The 20,146-nt window shown below is 47.5% G+C and overlaps 1 protein-coding gene across 7 annotated transcripts in view; it reads left to right on the top strand.

The window, feature by feature from the left end:
- The window catches only part of LOC125949205 (collagen alpha chain CG42342), a 93,680-nt gene extending 84,083 nt beyond the window's left edge, over positions 1-9,597 (top strand). For all 7 annotated transcript variants that reach the window (XM_049675984.1, XM_049675987.1, XM_049675983.1 and 4 more), the window contains 3 exons: positions 6,314-6,394; positions 7,593-7,793; positions 7,883-9,597. In XM_049675984.1, the coding sequence (XP_049531941.1) occupies positions 6,314-6,394; positions 7,593-7,793; positions 7,883-8,041 (441 nt within the window). In that variant the 3' untranslated portion in view covers positions 8,042-9,597. The remainder of the gene's footprint in view (positions 1-6,313; positions 6,395-7,592; positions 7,794-7,882) is intronic.
- Positions 9,598-20,146: the final 10,549 nt, after the last annotated feature.

The following is a 20,146-nucleotide window of genomic DNA, read 5'->3' as shown; positions in this document are numbered from 1 at the left end:
GTCGGTCGTGACTCTCTCTATGTGTGTGCGTGTGTGTGTGTGTGTCTTTTTTCGGGGAACGCGCGAGCACAAGGCTATTAGCGAGTGAAGAGAAAATGGGAAATAGAATGGAAAAAAGCGTCCTTCATTTCGCGGGCTTCCTGGCTCCGGGCTCCTGCTATATGGAGCCATATGGAGGCACCAGGTGCGGCACGGCGAACGTGCCAACTTCCGGCACCCGTTGGCCCCTCCCCCGTCCCCCTCGACCTAAGCTGCTTGATTAAAGTTTAAAGAGTTCCTTGCCCCTTGGTCCTGGCCCTTGGTGCTCGGGAACGTTGAAGGCACATTCGTACGGGACTTGTTCGCCCAAGAATCTTTGCTCACACACACACACACTTACGACGATGATGATGATGGGGATGCCCACACTGTTTGCCATTCTCGATCGTAGAAGGCTCTTCATCGCTACCAAGACAACCAAGATGGAATCGATGGTTAAGAAATGTTGGCCAGCGATTTCATCGAGTTGCCCTCAGCTGTCAGAGAGTTAAGGGTTGCCAGAAGGGGATGGAAAGGGAAAGAGGGATGCATCCTACATTCCTCCTTCCACCGGGAACCACACACACACAGCCAGATTTGCGCCGCAGAACAAGCAGATGATGTAGAAGCGTTTCTTTTTTTCTTTCGAAGAGTGGCTGCTGCCGCTGACCAGAATAAAGGATCCGCCGTCGCAGCGACGGTCGGGAGGGTGCTTCCGGATTTTCGGTGGAAAACTAATAAATATTTGAATCGACGTTTCGTCGAATACCGCACTCACCATTCCCCCCGGCCCCTTTGCTGGTTGGTGTTCAATATTTAATGTGCGAGACTTTTCGAGCCGAAAGCTCATCCTCATCCGATGGCTTCTTGGCAGTGTTTGCGATTGCGGTAGAGAATAGCTCCAAAGAAACCCAAAGTCAAGGATCCCGCTAGATAGAAATCAGTGTTGGCTCGCTAACGGTTGGGGGAGAGTGGTGAGGGTAGAAAATTTCCTTAGCTTTCAGGACCTCCCTGATAGCGTGGTTTGCGTATTATCACCATAAATTTTCCGACCACGCCATGGATGTCCTCCGTCAGAGTGAAATCGTAAAATCCTTAAGGACCCTATGAATCCGGGATTAAGGGCACTCCTTAGGCCGAAGGCCCCGTTCTGGCCGATCAAATTTCCACCCGGTCCCGGAAAAGCGGTCAATCGAAACCGAGCCGCTCCGTCGTTTCGGTTCAGCTGCGGATCACCCGGGCCCGGCGAGAGCCAAACGCCAAACATATGTTGGCAATAATTGGCCTCGACCCCGGTCAGTCGTAAATAATTGGCTTCCGATGCGGGGCTGGCATGCGTGTGCCGGTCGGATTTGGAGTTTGTTAACCAACCAACTGAACCAACATATTCGAAAAGAGTATGTCGGTCTGGATGGTCCTGGTACAGGTGTTGGTGGTGGTAGTAGTAGTGGTCCGGTGAATAGAAAACGAAATCGAAATAGGAAACTCGCGCGATAGCGATCAGGATTCGGATTGGTTTTTGGCGAACCATCGAGCAGAAATCGTTGTGGACGTTGGGAATCATGTCCATGACGGTGGAGGTGACGCCAGAGTGCCCCACAGAGAGAGAGAGAGAGTGCACGCGCGCGGTGGAATTGTATAAAATAGTAATTAAGCTTCCGGGATGTGTGTTCGCGGTAGTGTCGGCCAGATTGTAAGCGAGCGAGCGAGCGAACGAAGGAGAAGAAAAAAATACATCCAACAAAACCGATGGCCACCATTGACGTCAGTGACCCGTTGACACATAAATTCGGGACACTGGCGGGGGGGTCTCATAAACCATGGCAATGGCACGTAACGCAGTGCATTGCTGCAGCAGCTGCTGCTACAATTCAGATCGCCAACCAGATGAACAACATCCATTCATTCGCGAACGAAATGCAGAACCCAAAATCTACAAAGCCAAAGCCCACAAAGCTCGCGAACAATCCAAGCGGATTCCGCGTCGAACTGTGGGAATTAGATATTTGAAATTGCAAAGCAGCGCGGGGACTAACAACAAAATGGCCATTCGATGGACTGGTTGTGGAGTGGCATTCGGTAGCAAGAGCGTAGGGAGCTCGTTTTTTTTTGTTACTAACGTGGATACAGTTTCTGTCTGTACATAGCTCTCCGCACGGGGGCGCACGATTGCACACGAGACAACGTGTGGCAAGAAACGTTATCGTTATAAGCGCGATAACGTACAGCAAGCAAATGGCCACCTCCACGCTCCAGCAGAACCTTGCGCGATTCGGCGATGGTTGCTTGCCCCAAAAAATGGACGCAACGAGAGGGTAACGAGGCGGGGAAAGGTGACGGGGAATCGGTATCGGAAATGGACAAGAAAAAAAACACGCAAAATTATCATTATATACTATTAAGTGAATTAACAAACAATAAAATGGCGAAGTGAATAACACAAGGGTTTGAAGGAAGAACAACTGGAAACTGGAATGCGGACTGGATTCGCGGTTTGTTGCGCATGTTGTTGGCGATTGCTTGCGATTGAGAAATTATGAATGTATTATCAGTTCGATTTAAACATACGGCTCGTCCGTCATTATATATGTTAAAAAAAAAATCAGTTCGATTTGCATCATTTTTCCTTCTAATCCTCGTGTACAGAACATACCGGGAGCAGTGTACATTGTATAAGTCGGACCACACGGAGCGTAAAATTCAGCATAAAGATAAAGTGTAATATCAAAATCTTTACGTTACCTGGTTTGAAATTTGCATTAGATCGGTTTAAGTGCAAATTTTAGGATTCGTTTATGGAAGAAAATGATTAAAAATACTTACGATAAACACACTCACTAACAGTACAAACCACGAAAACAATAAATAGCAAACAAAAGCGTTTGCAAGCAGCGCTCCGCGAATGTAATCATCTTTTTGACATAAGCGTAATCGATTCGACATTACATTTTACGTTTTCGCTGAGTTTGACGCTCAATGTGGCACAACCTTAGGGATTACAGCGGATCACTAACCACTTCTTCGGACATACATACACCATCCTCATACTCCTGTGCTTTAGCATTTAGCTAGCATTACAACTTGGAACATCATGCAAATCATCATTCTGCTGCTTTTTTCCAATGAACAATCTTCTGCACGCAAAATCTATGCTTCAAGCACCAAGTATCTCCTCTCGGTTCTCGGTCTTTACTTCTCGAAACCACAGAGAGCTTTCCAGAGTGCGAGCTCCTCAGAAGGGGCTCCTTATTCAACCACAAAAGTATCCCGCATTCATTCCACTCAGTGCGGCACAGAACGTCCAGCTACAGGCTATAGGATTTAGCATCATATTCAAATGTAATTCCCATGCACACCGCCAACCACCACATCGCCATGCAGAAGCTTCAAGTAGAAGATCCTTCCCCGGATCGTGTGTCTCATAAGCGCCTGTTGCTAGCCCTCTCGGTGTCGTCTCTCTTTCACTTCCCTTTAACACCACAAATCAATTGGAAAAGATCAATTGAAAATCAAATTAAATTTACTTCTATCTTCTGTTCGCCTATCCACTGAGACGCCCGAACCGAACCCCCAGACCACTCAGCCAGACACTCGGAACCACAAAACGGCTTCGATTGCGGATAAAGTGCTGCTGCTGCTGCTGCTGCTGCTGACGTTGCTACCTCGTTCTCCGCCCGTCATTTTGATTACACATTGCTTCGACATCTTCGCCACTTGAGATAATATCGCACCGAAATGGGGGAACGGGCAGAGGCAACGCAGAACCTTCTAAAGAGCGTCGGGCCTCGGGGCGTCAGCCATCTTTTCCCAACTCACTCTTCACAATTGTCACTTTTCCAACGGTTGCCGTTTCCCCAGCCCTCTCTCTCTCTCTCTCTCAGCCCTTTCTTCTCTCTTGTGTTTTGTGGCGAAAGACGCGACGCGACGCACAATGAGACGTAGGGAAATGCATCAATATCTATTTAATTTAGCCGTACGCTGGAGTCGGTACGGTCCCGGCTTTTCCTTCTTCGATCCTTGATTGTACCACAGAATCAATATAATCAAATGAGATAAAAAGAGGGAGTGTGTGTGTGTGCATTTTCCAAGCCAGTAAAGGCAAGGATTTTAGCGATTTTTCGATTGCGTATCAAGACGGTTTCGTCTCGACGTTAACGGTTTAATGATTCCTCCTCACTCCAGCAATCGGAGTAAACTGGGGAGTGCAGAAAATTTAATTAGGAAAAAAACTGAAAGCATAAAGATTTCTTCGAAACATGTAATGAGCAACAACCGAGTAGCCTTCTAAGAATCGGACCGTTCCATCCTCGCGCTCGTGGCGCGGATCCAGTTTGCTCCTTTTTTTATTAACCCCGTTTCAACCGAACGATTTTTTTTACTAACAAAAAAGGTGGTTTCATTTTAAATACTAATAATCATTTAAGCGATGCTCGCCTTGGTAGCATAATGTTTTTGCACCACTTTTTTTACCACCGCTACCAAAAACAAAAAACAGCGAATCAGAGGGAATCACCTAAAAAGGACCTTCATCAACGCATCAAACGCAGCAACAGAAACAGGTTGGCGGCGACCGATTTCCGACCCAACATTGAAAAGCATGCTGTGTGACGTGGCATGCTACCATGCCTATGCGCACTATGCGGCACGTGCCTATGCCCCATCTCTCCGGGCACCAGGACACCACCTTCTTCATTAAACGCATTCCAAAACACCGACACCACCACCACCACCACCACCAGCGTTGCGGTCCGGATCCGAACGAATTCCATGATAAATTGTATTAAAGCTGTAGCCCGGTGGTTGGTGGTTATGTTATGTTGCTGGCACAAAATGGTGGCAAATAGTTTCAAATTGGAATGCAGTTTGAGGAAAAGAACGGAACGGCACGGACCGGAATGGAATGGAAACTGTTGTGTGTTCACTAATCTAACAATAAGTTTACAGAAACGGTGACGCACCGGGAGGACCAGGCACCGCCAGGACCAGGACCGCACCGCCGCTCAGGTCGCTCAACAATTTGCATTGTTCTGCCTTGAATCGGTGTCGCGCGGTGTGGCGGGGTGTGGCAAGGCGTGTGACCGCGCACCCGCGGGCATGTTTAATTATAATGGCATAAAAGGACCTGTAGCATGCTGTCTGGACTATCGTGTGCTTGCTCTCTCGCTCTCTCGCTCTCTCTCACACTCGCACCATTACCATTCCGATTCGTTTCGTTCGACTTCATCCGACTAATTTGTCCCCCCCCCCCCCCCCCTTGACCCAATGTCCCGCTTTTTGCTAACTCATTTAATTGAAATTATATAATTAATGAAATGAAATGGAATTTTAAAGTAGGCGGCGAGTAGGTGGCGCATCCTCCGCACGGTCGTTCGGTGCCAATCCGGAATCGATCGGGATTTTCGGTGACCATTTCCACGGGTCTCCGGAACTGGAACCTCAAGCGGAACCTCTAGACCGCACACACACTGTTCCACACAGTTTCCTTTCCGGTGTGCACCGTGCACACGGTCGACTGAGCTTGGGTCCATCGCGGCGTTGGTGGTCGTCGATTGTCAGCATGACCACCATGGCGATCGAATTCCGGTTCCGGTCTCTCTTCTCTTCTCGGTCGTCAGCAGCAGCAGTAGCAGCAGCAGCAGGAGGGGAAATGGCTGGTGAAGTTGCTGTAATTAGTTGTTGTAGATGTAAAAACTTGGAACATTCTGCGCTGGTACTGGCTGAAGGCCCCCTCATTTTCATGCCCCTGGTTTGCGACTCAAAATGCTTGCTCATCCAAAAGTCATCCTCCAATCATTCATCTCGAACCATTACCTCGTCGTACCGCGAAATGGTTTGGCGGATTTTGCATGTTTAATGAGTACGACTCCCGAACTTGGCAAGTCAAGTCAAGCGAAGCATTGCGTGTTTTTACCATAACCTAAAATCTTCTTCAACATCCTGAAATGTCACATTGAGGTTCAAACGTTGCATTCCATCGTCAACCGTTTCGCAGGTTTCCATTCCATCGAAGCAATCAATGAGTCTGCCTCCTGCGATGCGTTCGTGTCGGTGTGTGTCTGTGTATTATTGGGCTTTGCAATTAACCTAACCCTAGGAGTAGAGAGTGTCTCGCGCCATTCGACGACTATCATTAACGACCTACCCAGACGACTTCGGACTCACGGAACGGCGAAGGAGCAACGAGGAGTATTTAATGATTTTCCCTTTTTTCATTCAATTTTATCTTTATTCTCTCTTCCACCAACACGTGGTGCGTGTTTTGCGTGTTGCGCGGATTTTGCGCGGTTTCCACCAGGGACCACCGGGACTGGATGGGATGAAGGGGGCCCAGGGCGAAACCGGCATCAAGGGGGAGCGAGGCGATCCAGGACTACCCGTAACTATGCTCGCATGTCTCAGCCACGTTTGCAACGAACGGAAGCCACCACCATCCGAGGCGTACCATCTGCCATAAAACAGAGAGATCAAGAGAGAGAGAGAGAGAGCAGAAGCGAATGAAGAGGAGTCATCCGTGCCATCCATCAGTATTTCCACGTTGAATGCATCCTTTCTGCCCGTTTTCTGGCCGCATCTTGATGCGTTTCGTGCCCTCCCCACCCATTTTCGATGCATCCTCAGCGGTGGCCATCGCATGCAACAACATATTATCCGCTTCCAACCAAACATCTCTCTCCCCGCGCACTGCGCTCATTATCAGGTGTTCCTTTCCATGCATCCCTCCGGCCGCATCCGGTTGACCGAGAAATTCGTTTTGAAATGAAAACAGGAAAGGCGTGCATGCCTTTCGCGATCCTTTTCCATTCGATATTCAGCATTTCTCCAACATCAGCGGAAATTTAATGCATGGGAATCGTGCCCCCGAGCACCACCTTCACACCAGCTCATCTTGCGCGATGCGATGTGTCTGTTCTGCAGCTCGCGAAAAATGAAAAACTCTTCACCGCTTTGCGTTGCGTGTGATGGCGGCAACAGATATATGAACATAAAACGCACGTCCGTTCGCGAGTCCGGGAATCGAATGTCCCTTTCTTGTAGCTCCCTCTCTTGTCGATTTCTGCTTGCTCCGTCTGCTCCTCCCCGCCTACTGCGTCACCATGTACGGATCATTAAAAAGTTTTGTAAATAAACTCACCATCAGGCCCGTCCGGTGCAATGATGCGGAAAAAAAAACACCCGAAGCAACACACATTTGAATCGAGCAGCATGTGAATCCGCGAATGACGTGAATAAACATAAAACATCCATCCGTGTGTCTCGAAAACCGCCGGGAAGATGCTCATCCCCCTCCCGCGGATCTGGTTAGAATGTTAGGTTAGGGGTTTGCTCGTCGCACGTCATCTAGCGAACGTCATCATCGACGTTCGCCAAAGATCATCAACTTCACCGCCATCTTCGATGTAGGATGGATGGATGGATTGTGCTCCGTTCTTGTTTTTTTTTGCTGCGTTTTTCTTGTCCGCTTCCGCGTTGGTGATGATTTCACTTTGCTTTTGCGTCTTTGCGGCCAATCCGTGGTGTGGTTTGCCTGATTGCCGCGATTTGACGCGCACGCACGCACGCACGCACACACGAAGGGAACGGACGGCATACCAGGACAAGAGGGACCACGCGGTGAGAAGGGCGGCAAAGGAGACCCCGGACCGACCGGGAAACGGGGCCGAAAGGGTGACCGAGGTGACAAAGGAGATCAGGGTGTGCCCGGTCTGGACGCACCGTGTCCACTCGGTATGGACGGATTGCCACTGCCCGGTTGTGGTTGGCGTGCACCGAAAGTGGTGAGTAAGAAAGCGAGCGAGAAGAAAGAAGGAAGAAAAAACACTCATCATTTTAATCAACACGTTGTCGCCTCCTTCCTGCACCACAGTACCAGGAACCGATGCTACCGTCGCCACCACACAAGGACTATCTGCCGGATGTGACGGGGACGGAAAACGAAAGCGAATACGCGGAGGAAGAGGACGACGGTGCACCGGAAACCGAGGACTACGAGGAGGAGTACGCGGAAAACGAGAACGCAAAGTGATTCACGGACACGGGCGCCTCCACCACCGATAACAGCGTGCCCGTGTATGTGCGCGTGTATGTGCGCGTGCGCGCGTGTGTGTGTGTGTGTGCTTGCGAAACGACACCAAATGAGCCAACCAACCAAACCAAGCAACCAACCAACCAACCAGAAGACCCCCAGAAACCAGCCTCCTCACAATACACGCGTTGGCATGGTAACGGATCGAACGGGAGGAAATCGTACAACCGGGACCATGGAGTGCTTTTCCCCCTTTTTTCCACGATTTTCCCGCTTTTTTCTTTTGTTTGTTTGTTTTATTTTGTTTTGTTTGTTCGTTTCGTTCGCGCGGCCTATTGTTTGCGTTGCGTTGATTAATTTATTTCCCCCCGCGCGCCACCAACTCAAATCCCCATCATGGACGCACACACGCACACACACACACATTGGACAGGAGAATTTCGCGCATCGAGTAGCCCACGCCTCGCCGATCCGTCACCTGAAATGTGTGCTCCCAAATCAAATAAATCGCCAATCACACGCACGCACACACGCGCACACATACACGAACGCACACACACATTCACGCGTGACACGCAAGCACGCACGGCAATGATAGATGTAAATTAACGTAAGCTATAAAATCCGTATCAGATTTTTATGTCGTTGCATAATTTATGCGCCATTCTGACAAATGCTTGCACCATGCGAGTGCATCGCCCCTCCCCCCCCTCCCCCTCCCCACGTCTCGCGGTACTTTTTTCGGATGGTTTGGATGGAGGATGGATCGTTATGATTCATTAGCTCGCCGGATGTCATTCTTTCCCTTTGGCAAGCCAGCTAGCCAATTACAATCATTATACCTGCCGCTATCTGGCATTTGTCTGGCGCGCGCGATGGAATCGCACTCACACCAGTGATTAATAGCAACGCCAGCGACCATCAGAGCAGGCGGTGGTGGTGATGCTTTCGAAATTGCATTTCGATTCGATTCGTCCGGCGGGAGTCAGGCTTTAATTAAAAGCATGCCACGAAATGCATATTTATTGGTGTTCCAATTTCCGGCTTTTTAAAGTACTAGCACGGGGCCATTTAGCAGCTCGCTTTCTTGGGACTTCCGACACTAACAACGCTTCAATTGACAACAAATGCCCAACATTTTGCATGCTTGTTTAGAGATGCACGTGCGTGCCTTTCGTCGCGAAGTTTTTTGCTGCTACTGTATTTTGCTCCTGTCGATAAATATTTGCTGTCCTTCTCCCTACTCCCAATCCCTCCCAGACACGCACGAGGGTGGGGGGTGGCGACGCGTTGGTGGCAAGCATTTATGGATGGTCCGCGCACGAATAGTCTCTAGCTCGATGTTTTACAATGTTGCAAACCCGTCATATCATACATACAATCCTGACTGACTTGGTACCGTACCGTACGGTTGTATCCCCACCCACCGGACTTGCCCGTGGGGGGGCATTCATGTTCGTGCGGAGAGGAGAAAAAGAGGTTTTCGTTATTTTTTGTTTTTTGTTGCCTGTCAAGCAATTAGTGTAAGTGTGTAAACGAGTGGCCAATAAAATGTATCCATCATCATCATGACAACTTACGCAAGAGAGTGGTTTTCGAAGTTCTTTTTTTATTATTCTTTTCTGGTTTTCGCTTTTCTGACGATTGTTGAGTGCGAGTGAAATCTGCGTGACTGTCATCAGTGAGGATGTTATACGTTGAATTGATTAATTGTATTGCTTTATTTCATTCGTTTTGATCGCATAAATCGTCATGCCATGTAAATGCCGTAGTGGTTGGATGAAGCATTTGATTTGAAAGATTTTAATTAGTGGAATGAATCACGCGGTCGCCACAAAACTGATGTAAATATTGACGTTCTCTACTGCAAATTGCACAGTTGATCAATTATTAATACTTTGTTTGTGCTGCTTATAGGTGCTAAGAAGTCTAATCTAAAGTAATGTCTTGCTTTTTTTGTACTGAAACATTTCTAGAAAACTCACTCTAGAAATCAAATTAATAAGCTATTATGATACGAACGAGTAGTGCGGAGGTCTGTCCAGAACACAAATTCGTTCAGAGGAAAGATTTTTCGTTTAAAGACCGTTGGTTCAAATTTAAAAAGAGAACAAGCAAATAATTCGCTGCCTAGACGTCGCAAGCAAACCATTTTGCGGCCACCGATAGAGGGCGCTAGTAATCTTAAATAGTATAACTTTAGGCTGAACCGCAAAAATCTAAATTTTATCGATTGAAATTATCGTTTTTATTTAAACTTTTTTTTCCAAATTTAAGTCACAACTGTCGATTTTATGCGCACAGATTAGACCTTTTTTAGATTAGATTAAAGTATCAGAAGATACAGTAGCACAATCGTTACTGTACTTCGGCAACTTTGCGCATCATATCGCAGAGTGCCATATCTCCTGCTAGTGTATTCGGTAAATCAAAACCTGTGCTGCTGGCCCTGCCCTTCGATTCCTGAGTAATCTACGAAAGGATGCCCTGAGCATATGTCAACATTTCGTAGATAACAACCTATCTCAATTTCAGCAATAAATCAACACACTAGAGATCTCGCTCAAATCTGCTAGAACAACTGTACTGGATGGAGAAACAGTGATCTTTTTATAATTCTTTGATAAATTGAACAACTAAAACGTAAAAATATGAATATGTGGACAATTTGCCAACCGATGGTGAGATATTTGAAGGTCAGGCACATGGAATTGAGAATTTTGCAAATTAAGCTAACAGCATCGGAAATTAAATATGATTAACTACAACGTACCTAACACGCGTTTGACTAGTGTGAGAATTGAAAACGATCCAATGATCGACGCTGCTTTGAAAAATAAAAACTTGCTACCGTTTGGTGCATTTATGTGATCCTCAATCCAGTTAAACTTCAAGCATACACATCATTTCCCATTCGCCATACAACGCATATGTTAGATGTATGGTATCCGTACCACTCCGCTGGCCGCTGGTAATGCAGCATATTTTGGTTTTTATGTGACGAACACATTCCCCGTTCATAATCACTCAACACGAAATGAAACATCTCAACATCGCGTAAACGGCATAAACAGCGCTGCTCGCAATATATTGAACCACGGAATCCATCATGCTCATGAATATTGCGCGGTCCAGATGCGCACGCATGCATTCGCACCGACCACCGACCGGCCAAAGGGGTTCCTCGCGGCCACATGTGCTTCCTGCCAAATACTCCATTTCATTTCATTTCGTTTCATTTCGTTCGGTTCGGTTCCAACGTCGCAAAAAACGATTTTGCGCTTTTGCGCGCCGCAAGGCGTTACGGACTTTACGCACCAATACGTCCTCCGCGCCAGACCACGACGGAACCGTCGTCAGCATCATCAACCTGGTCACCATCATCCTGGCCACCAGCCCGATGCTGCTAGCCGTGGACCAAATTACCACCCGGTCCCGGTGTGTCGTTCCATCAACGACGTCGTCGTCGTCGTCGTCGTCGTCGTTCACGAAGCGCACGGTGCAGCCATTCCACCAAATGCCTCCGATAATTATGACTCTTACACCCCAAGAGCAGTAGTGGCTGGAGCAACAGAAGCTGCTACACCGCCGCAGCCCCGGATAGCCCGGCCAAGAGTTGGCGCACGCACGCGAGAGTCTCGCGAGACCGAAACGACCGAACGAACGTGGAATGTCGTTCCGAACCCACCAATTACGCCAGGACGCTGTGGTGCAGAAGAGATACGGCCAATTTCCGGTTGGCAATCGGGCAAAAAGGCTCATCAGGCAGCACGCCGACCGGCGAGCCAGACAACCATCCATCGATCGTCTACATCGTCGTCGTCGTCGTCGTCGTCGTGTGTCGTCTTCCAAGTTTTTGTCTTTTGACGACGACGCAGCAGCAGCAGCAGCTTTGAAGTCCTTTGCAGCGGACGTTCGCGATGCAAATTGATATGATTGCACCGACAGAGGAGTGGAACCACCATTTCCGGACCAAACCTGCTCCTGGAGTCGTAGCCGAAACGTAATTAGCGGAGCAAAGTGTCGGTGCTGCTGCCGGTGATGGCCAATGCTGGAATTAGCTTTTACGACGACGACGACGACGACGACGACGACGACGACGACGACGACGACGACGATGCCATCGAAAGCCCCGAAAAATATTGTCCTGGAACCTAATAACCGCCCCAAATGGCCGTTTGTAATGATCGTTTCAGCTCGTCGGAAGCTGTCGAAAGACGAACGAAAACACTTTTTCCCCAAAAGTGGTACAATTCTTCCCGCCTCTTAAAGGAACGATAAGACAAAAGGCCAAACACGCGGGGCTTCGCTTCAGAAGGGAACAGTCACCGGAAACGTTTATCGTCCTCCCCGGGAACCGTACTATCGGAAGCACGTGTTGCAGATGGTGTGCAGAGCACATGAAGGGAGCGACGAAGGGGCGAAGTCGATGCCGAAGACCGTGTCCAGTGGTATCCATTTCCGTGACACGCATGGTAATGTATACCATCCCCTGGGGTGTAACGTATCCTTTCGGTTACACTAAAGATCGGAACCTCACAAAACATAACATCTTGCAATCGAACGCGGCGCTATATCGGTCGCGGCAGGTGCGCTCGTGTCTATTACACTTCTTTTTAGCATCGTATGCGCTTATCAGGTTATAGCACTGCACATGGCGAGCCTGAAATCGAGACTTTAATCCGGTCCATTGTTGGCTCAAGGAAGGGAAGATGGTATTCGTTGTTATGCGGAGCGTCTTAAGGTCGTCAGGGTCGTTTGTGATAGCAACTGTCACTGTTTAAAAAACTTCCATTGTCTGCTATTTGGTCTGCTGCAAATCTTTCTTTCCAACGGGCAGGATAGTAACCTTGTGTTGCAACTCTCAAAGACATACAACAACAACGCACCAAGGCGAGAACCTACAATATATAAAAAAAAATTATCTTCCCCTACAAGAAATTTACGTTTTGGCTGATTTTTCATGGATTACCGAAAATGACTCCAATAACTTTTGCGATAAAGCCATCGATAGGGTCTCAAAAGATGCAGCTGAGATCAAAGAAGTCGAGTGCATCGTTAAAAGGCGATTATTTGATTATTTTTTATCGAAAATTCTTAAGTTACTTCAAGCAAGCTCAAAATGCGATTCCAAAAGGCTACGAATTTAAACGAAACATAAAAATTAATATTGTAATTTCGAAAACCCAACATTTTGGTACGGTTGCCACATGCCTCGATCACAATCGTGTCGAAAAATTTGATTGATTTTGAGGAGTAAATGTAGTTACCATGGAACCACAACAGCAACATATTATTGTAAGGTATTGTAACTGATTGCAACGAACAATTGTAACAGAAATCTCCTCTATTGTGGTGGAATAAATGAAAAGATGATAGGAACTTGTTTTATGATTGTGAATAAAGTCGGTTGTTTTACACTTCTTTATTTCACTGATATTCGCACACCCAAAAAACCACACGTCTTTTTCCTTTTATCGTTACTGCGATAGTCTCCTATCTCTAAGCGATGTATTCTTGCATGTATTGTAAGGGTTGTATTCTCACAAGGGTTGTATTCCCTAAACTCTTGGCTATCTTCTAACTTCTTCTAACCCTCATAACAATTTGTTATTCCAAGCTATCGGTGGTCATGACAAACATGAAAGAGTGAATCAATTTTTCTTGCGTTTTTTTCTTGCTTTGCTCGAGTGTTTCTAACATCACTCAATTCTAGTGAGTCTTGGAAGTAAAACGCAAAATGAAGGAGCTGATGATTTTAATTTTAATTTTAGGTGTCCCTTGAAAAATCAACCAAATTGTCAACTTCTTACACTTTTTTTTTGCATACTGTATATGAACGACGCATGCTTCGCGCCTTTGAAATAAAAGGAAAGGAGGTTGAAAGTTGCTAAAATTGAGTTGCTATCGTTGCCAAGCATCTGAAATACAGTTTCGCAACTCGTCAAATAGCGGCCACTGAAAGTTCATTTAAATTGAAAGTGACTATCGAGACCATACACCTAAGGATCTTAAAGAAAGTTTCTTTTATCTCAACCGCGCAACGATAACAATTTCATTTAAACCTCTTCTTACAGTTCTCAACAACAAGTTACTACTTACGTAGCCGAATACCTTTACTCGAGACCCCCGAATGTCGGTTTCCCAAGAAATATAGATTGTATATTTTCAAATTCACAAACCGAAACGCATCACGCATTACACATTCATGGCCAAAAGCATGTTTCGTCAAAGCCATGGACGGAAGTGGCCATCTCGTATCCCGTCATCTCGAAAACCTGCCAAAAATTATGCTCAAAGTTTTAATGCTAACTAACCAACTGTCGCTTTTCAAACGGGTGGGGACGGGATCCAGCTCGTTAAATATTGATAACTTCTCAACCAACCCCTTCCGATCGGTCTCCACACACACACAGGGCATTGGCTTTGCGAATGCATCGCAGCTTCCTCGCGAGCGGATCCAGGAGCGGATGTCTCGCGATAACCTCCACAAAACGGTCTCCGCTCGAAGATTGATCAGACAACAACGGCACGGACGGCAGAGCGTCAACCGGCGTTGTCGGCGTTCTCGCCGGGTTGCATCCCGTTTGCATCATTGTCCGGACGGACCGATCGACCGCTAGAAGGGAAAGGCGGTCCCCCGTCAATTAAGGGTCGAACTGCGGTAATCCTTTTGAAGGCTTTTGGGGACCCCTGCGTTTGGTGGGCCGAATATTTAAGCGGAGCGAACGAGCGAAAACGAGAAATAGCCAATTGCGCTCTTCTGAGTCGCTTCTTTCTGACTTTCAAATGACATTCCGTCTGGGGGGAATGTATACGGTGGCAGGGAAGCATTAATCCATCAAGCCGCTTCATGGCCACCATCGGCTTCTGATCCGTCAACTGGCCGCCGCGCTTTTGGTGTCACCCGAAAAAGCTCGCGAAAGAAAGGAGCCCCAAAAAACATCGGCAGCATAAATTGCAAATACGCTCGCGACTCAACGTCCATCTTTGGCTTCGGCCGCCAATCGATTGATGTATTTGGGGATCACAACACAGTGTATGTGTGTGTGTGTCTGTTGTGACCACAGACCGACAGCCGACAGACGACTCTGGCAACGGATCTCCCCTCAGCGTCGTGGTCGCCATCCTTTGACTTCCCTCCGTTCGTTTGTCGTCGTCTCCCTCCTTGGACATCCCTTTTGGGCTTGATGAATGTGCATCCGATTGTGCAATCGCCCCCCCCAAAAACCCTCGAAACCTACACCAGGACCTCGCCACTGGACAATGCTCCCCCCTCCCCTCTCTGGTTTTCCTTCGCTCCTTCGCTCCTCGTTTCGTTGCACCATTCCGGCCACAATTTGGAGTTAGAATTTCGACCACGACGACGACGACGACGGAAAGAGCGCATCAGTCACCGATCAGTGCCTCCTTTGCGAGGACAGTTACGAGAGAAGCTGAAACGTGGAGCGTAGCAACGCGATCAGAGCAATCAGCCCAGCAACGTTTTCGTCTTCTTCTCTCTGTCTGTCTGTTTGTCTGTTGTTGCCAGTGCCAAGGGTTTTAATCAATTCCAGAGCAACGGCAGCAGCACCAACATCACCGGAGGGGATGAAGATGAGAAAATTATACCTTCCGATACCTCTCGGTACCCCAAAGGGGTCCCTCGCCTCCGCCGAAAATGAACGCGGCGCGAAAAACTGCGCGAAACGAAGCCAGAAATCAAAGAAAATAAATAATGAAAACCTGGTCCGCGTCGCGTCGCGCCACACATCCCGGCCCCCCGAGGGGGGGACATGGAATTGCATTTGCTCGTGGCCACAAACGGTGATGGTGGTAGAGACGATCAATGGTCAATGAAGCGCGAAAAAGGGCAGAAAGTTGCCAGCTGCTGCTGCTGCTTCTGCTGGTCCTGCGAATCGAACAGCGTGCCCCGAGAGGTTGCATTCCAGAAAGTTTCCTTCCGTTTTCCGTATTCGCTTGGCCGGCGTGTATAGGGAAGGGTTCACGTGTCTTTCGGGGTACGAGCAGATCTTCCGAGTACCTTTTTGCACGGGCAGAGGGTTCGCGAGCAACCGCCATCTTCAACCGACCTCCACCTTTGGAAAGAGCTGCAGCGAATGTCGGTTTCCGGTCTGAGTTTGTGGGGACGGGAACAGGGGAGACAAGCACAATATTTTAATCGACTTGCAACCTCCCGCCCTCAGGACATTCTCAAACCCCTTCTGGATCGCACCAAACCAGATGTAATGGTGCCAGATGTTTTGCGCAGCGAACGTACTATAACTCCTTCTGCAATGCTGCCAGCTATGGAGTCGTTTAGTGGTGGTGATGGTGGTGGTGGCACAGGAACAACAACAACTTTTCGGCGCAATTTTACCGTCACCAACGGTGGAGAGAGGGGTCGAGCAATGGAGTCTGCAATTGCCATTCGACTCGAGTGAATGCGATCTCCACGACGAGAAGTGTTCTTAGAACAAAACCAACGAAGAACGAATGAACTACTTCAAACCAACAAAACCGTTTGGGACTAGTTTGGGTGGGAAAGGGGGGTTCGGTAGAGGGTTGCATAGAGCCTCCAATGTGCCATGCAATACCGCGTACACCGATGTACGGATGCATTGGAAAACATTGAGCGCGCGCGAATATATCGAGCACCTCGAGCGTTGAGACTGAAGGAACGTGCTCTTGGGGAACGCCAGACTCTGGCACTTATGGCAGGAGGTGCATCTTATCCTTCACCTGCACGACCTGGCCTGGTGTGCTTATCGCGAGGATTGGGAACACAGGCCACACAGCATCCGGTTTCGCGGCCCGGAAACTGGAAACTTTGACGCAATTCAATAACATCCAAAGTCTCATCTCGGTTCTCAGGAAGGTAGCTTCGAGTAGCGATGAGGTTCACTATCGAATGAATGAGAGCGAGCGAGAGAGAAAGAGCAAGAAAATGACTTTCCGGGAACTAAAAAGCAGGAAAAACTTCCCCAAGGACTATTGAGTTCCTTATTCCACGCGGTACCTGTTTTCCGATCCGGGCAGAAAAGAGCAAAAACCTCGAAAGGGAAATTCCTCGCGAGGAAAATGGCGTACACTCGACGACGGTGAGGTTCTCCGCAGTCCCGGCCACGGCCACGAGTGTTTTAAGTACCTTCTGCAAGCTACGGACCTACGGACCAACGCACACACACACCCACGGGCGCTCTAAAGTGCTCTATCGCAATCGTCTTCACTCATTTCATTCACGGGCATTCTGGGTGCACTCTTTGGTGCAAGTGCAACCGGCACCCGATTGCATTTCATTATGCGATTTGCCTTCCCTCCATGTTGCAGCAAAAGTCAAAGAAAAGGGAACCGCGAGTCCCGCAGCGGATTGATGCGATCGCGATGGTCCCGTTCCCGTTGACGAGAAGACGAGCACCAGCGTGGACTGCAGGGGGTGCTCCAATTTGCGCATTCCTCGTTCGTCGTCGAATCCTTTCGCAAACCGTAATCGTAGCGTTTGCATCACCTCGCCGGAAAAGAGGAAAGAAGAGTGCGCGCGGAACCATCAACTATGTAGCCGATATCGGGGAGTGTCAGAGAAGAGACAACGAAGCAACAACGACACCACCATCGTCTGCCGCATAATATAAACATATGCTGTCGCGCATTTTCGCGCGATCTTTTGCTTCCTTCTCTCTGGCTGGACCCGAACGACGGTTGCCCACCGTTTGGATTCTGTTTTATGTTTCCTGCCAAAAATATGCGGCAACCTTGCGACCCCCCTCGCTCCGTGGGTTCCGTTTTGCGTTTGTTTGGTGTTTTCTTTTTGACAGACGAATGGCTTGTCGTGGTCTGGATCGCGACAGCAGCTCGACGGATTTCGCGAATCCGCGAGTGATGGCCTTTTCGCTATGGCCGGGAATAATGGCACTCGCACTCGTCGTTTAATGATGGCCCTTTCCGGAAACGCATGGGGGATGGGGATCCTTTCCGAGGGTCTTCGCCCGGTTACGTGCTACCGGGAACTAGCCTGGACAGCTCTCACAAAGTGAAGAGGTTTTCTGATGTCCATTCCGCGCGAGCGCCGAGCGTATAAAAGTGCAACAAATGTTGATGTCCCTCCGAGACATCCGGCAGGGTTGCAATAAATGTGCGACTCCCGGGGCCAGCCACGGGCTACGATGTGAACGCAATTGAGAGTAAGACTCCAGCGCGGTTTGTATTTTGTATTTCAGATGTAGCTTCTCCGAATTACTCTCTGCCATTATTGCACTCGGGTAATGTTATGATGTGGTAATGTGTATCATTCCTTGGTTTTTATTTCAAAGCCACTACGTGAAGCTTCTTCTCGATGGATGCCAAATGATTTGGAAGGTTTTTTATTCAAATACATACTCATCTAATATTGTTATGTCGTTTGGTGGCTTGTTTTGGCTCTCAAATCCAAGATTGTATTTAAAGAACTCATTTTTTTCGGGAAGCTTATTAGTATGATTATTAGACTTGATGAGGCTAATGTGTTAACCCTTATTTTCATTTAAAAGTTGGGTAAAATTAAAATGATAAAGACACAACTTGAACTTTGAAGCCATGCTAAACATGTTTCTAAAGCAGTTTAAAGACATTAAATTTGTCACAATGAATCATAGAATAATTCGTTTTCAAAACACCCTCAAACGTCCATCAAAAGAGATCGGATGGAATGGCCACTCGCAAGTTATAGTTCGAGAGATGGTTCAGAGTTTAGTGGCAACAGCATGCGGCTGAAACTACGACAAAATAAAAATACAATGAAAACAAATTGTATAACCCTTCGAGTAATAAAATCTACATTTCATCGTGTATAATTATATAAAATAAAACCTAAAAACTGTCCGTAACAACTTAAAATTGAAAAGATCTAGGCAATTATTGAATAGAAGCTAATTTAAAGTGGAAATGATGGATCAGTCGGTACCCGCAATGCATTGTGTGCATTGCAAAATGATTAACAAAATTAATTCAAAAGTAATAATTCAATATTTTGGCAAAGTAAATAGTGAATCTGCTTTGCAAAACATTATCTAAACTTAAACTAAAATTATCTTCCATTTTATAAGAAAGCTCAGGAATCAGGAATTTAAACTTCCTTCCGAATGGCATTTGAATGATAGCTCGAGGTACTTTGTATGACAAAAAATGCACTGCACCATAAATGGATTATCAGCCATTACAATGCTTACAAAAAAGCCCAACATACCTATTCGCACATATCTTGGCGCTATAGTGTTTGGTTACATTCCTTTAAATCACTTTTTTCGCATTCCTACCCTACCTACTACCTGGAATGCCTTGGATAAATCCTTTTCATCTTTCATCTTGGGCGCTTCGATTCTGGTTAGGAATATTTTAATATCACTCGTTGACCAACCGGTTCAAGTTGATTACCTACCACATTGCTCCAGTTCGGTGTCATAAAAATTACGAAAATGTTCTCAGAAACCCGAAAGACAGAGAGAGATTGTGTGTGTGTGTGTGTGTCCACATCAGCCACACTATACTTATCACCCATCAAATAAGCCAATTAACGTTTGCATCCTGCAGAAAACGAAAAAAAAACCTCGAAACCGAAACCGAAAACGAAAACGAAAAGGAAGGCAACCGAATACACAATCTTCTTAAGTAGCTAAGCAATTCTTGTTCCGCAAAACCCAGCGCACAACGACGGGCGCTAAACAACGCTTCGAACAACGCGGCACCACGAGGCACCACGAGGGATGGCTGCACGGCTTGATGATCCTTCTAGATGCGACCGCAATCCAATTATAATCGATTTCTTCCCCGTCCCAAAACACTGGCAGGGAAGAGGTGAACACAGAAAGGAAAAGAACGAAAGAGACAGAGAGAGGGAGAGAGAGCACGGAGTAAAATGTGAATTTTTATGCCACAATATATATAAATATACAGACGATCGGCTGGCGGCCACTTCTCGCCACCATGAACCTGATTCCTTCGCGCTGGTGCGCTTCTCGCTGCCGCTAACCGGCTGACGACAAAACCTCGATTCCTTCCTCCCGTTCCCTTCCCTTCCCTTCCTCCGAAAAACCACTTCACGACACCCTCACGGCGCACGGTGCAACGGTGGACACCGGATTGGATTGGATT

Source organism: Anopheles darlingi, chromosome 2 (genome assembly GCF_943734745.1).
Source record: "Anopheles darlingi chromosome 2, idAnoDarlMG_H_01, whole genome shotgun sequence".
Classification (NCBI taxonomy): Eukaryota; Metazoa; Arthropoda; class Insecta; order Diptera; family Culicidae; genus Anopheles; species Anopheles darlingi.
Note: the sequence above shows the minus strand (reverse complement) of the source record. Positions and strands in the feature narration are given on the sequence as shown.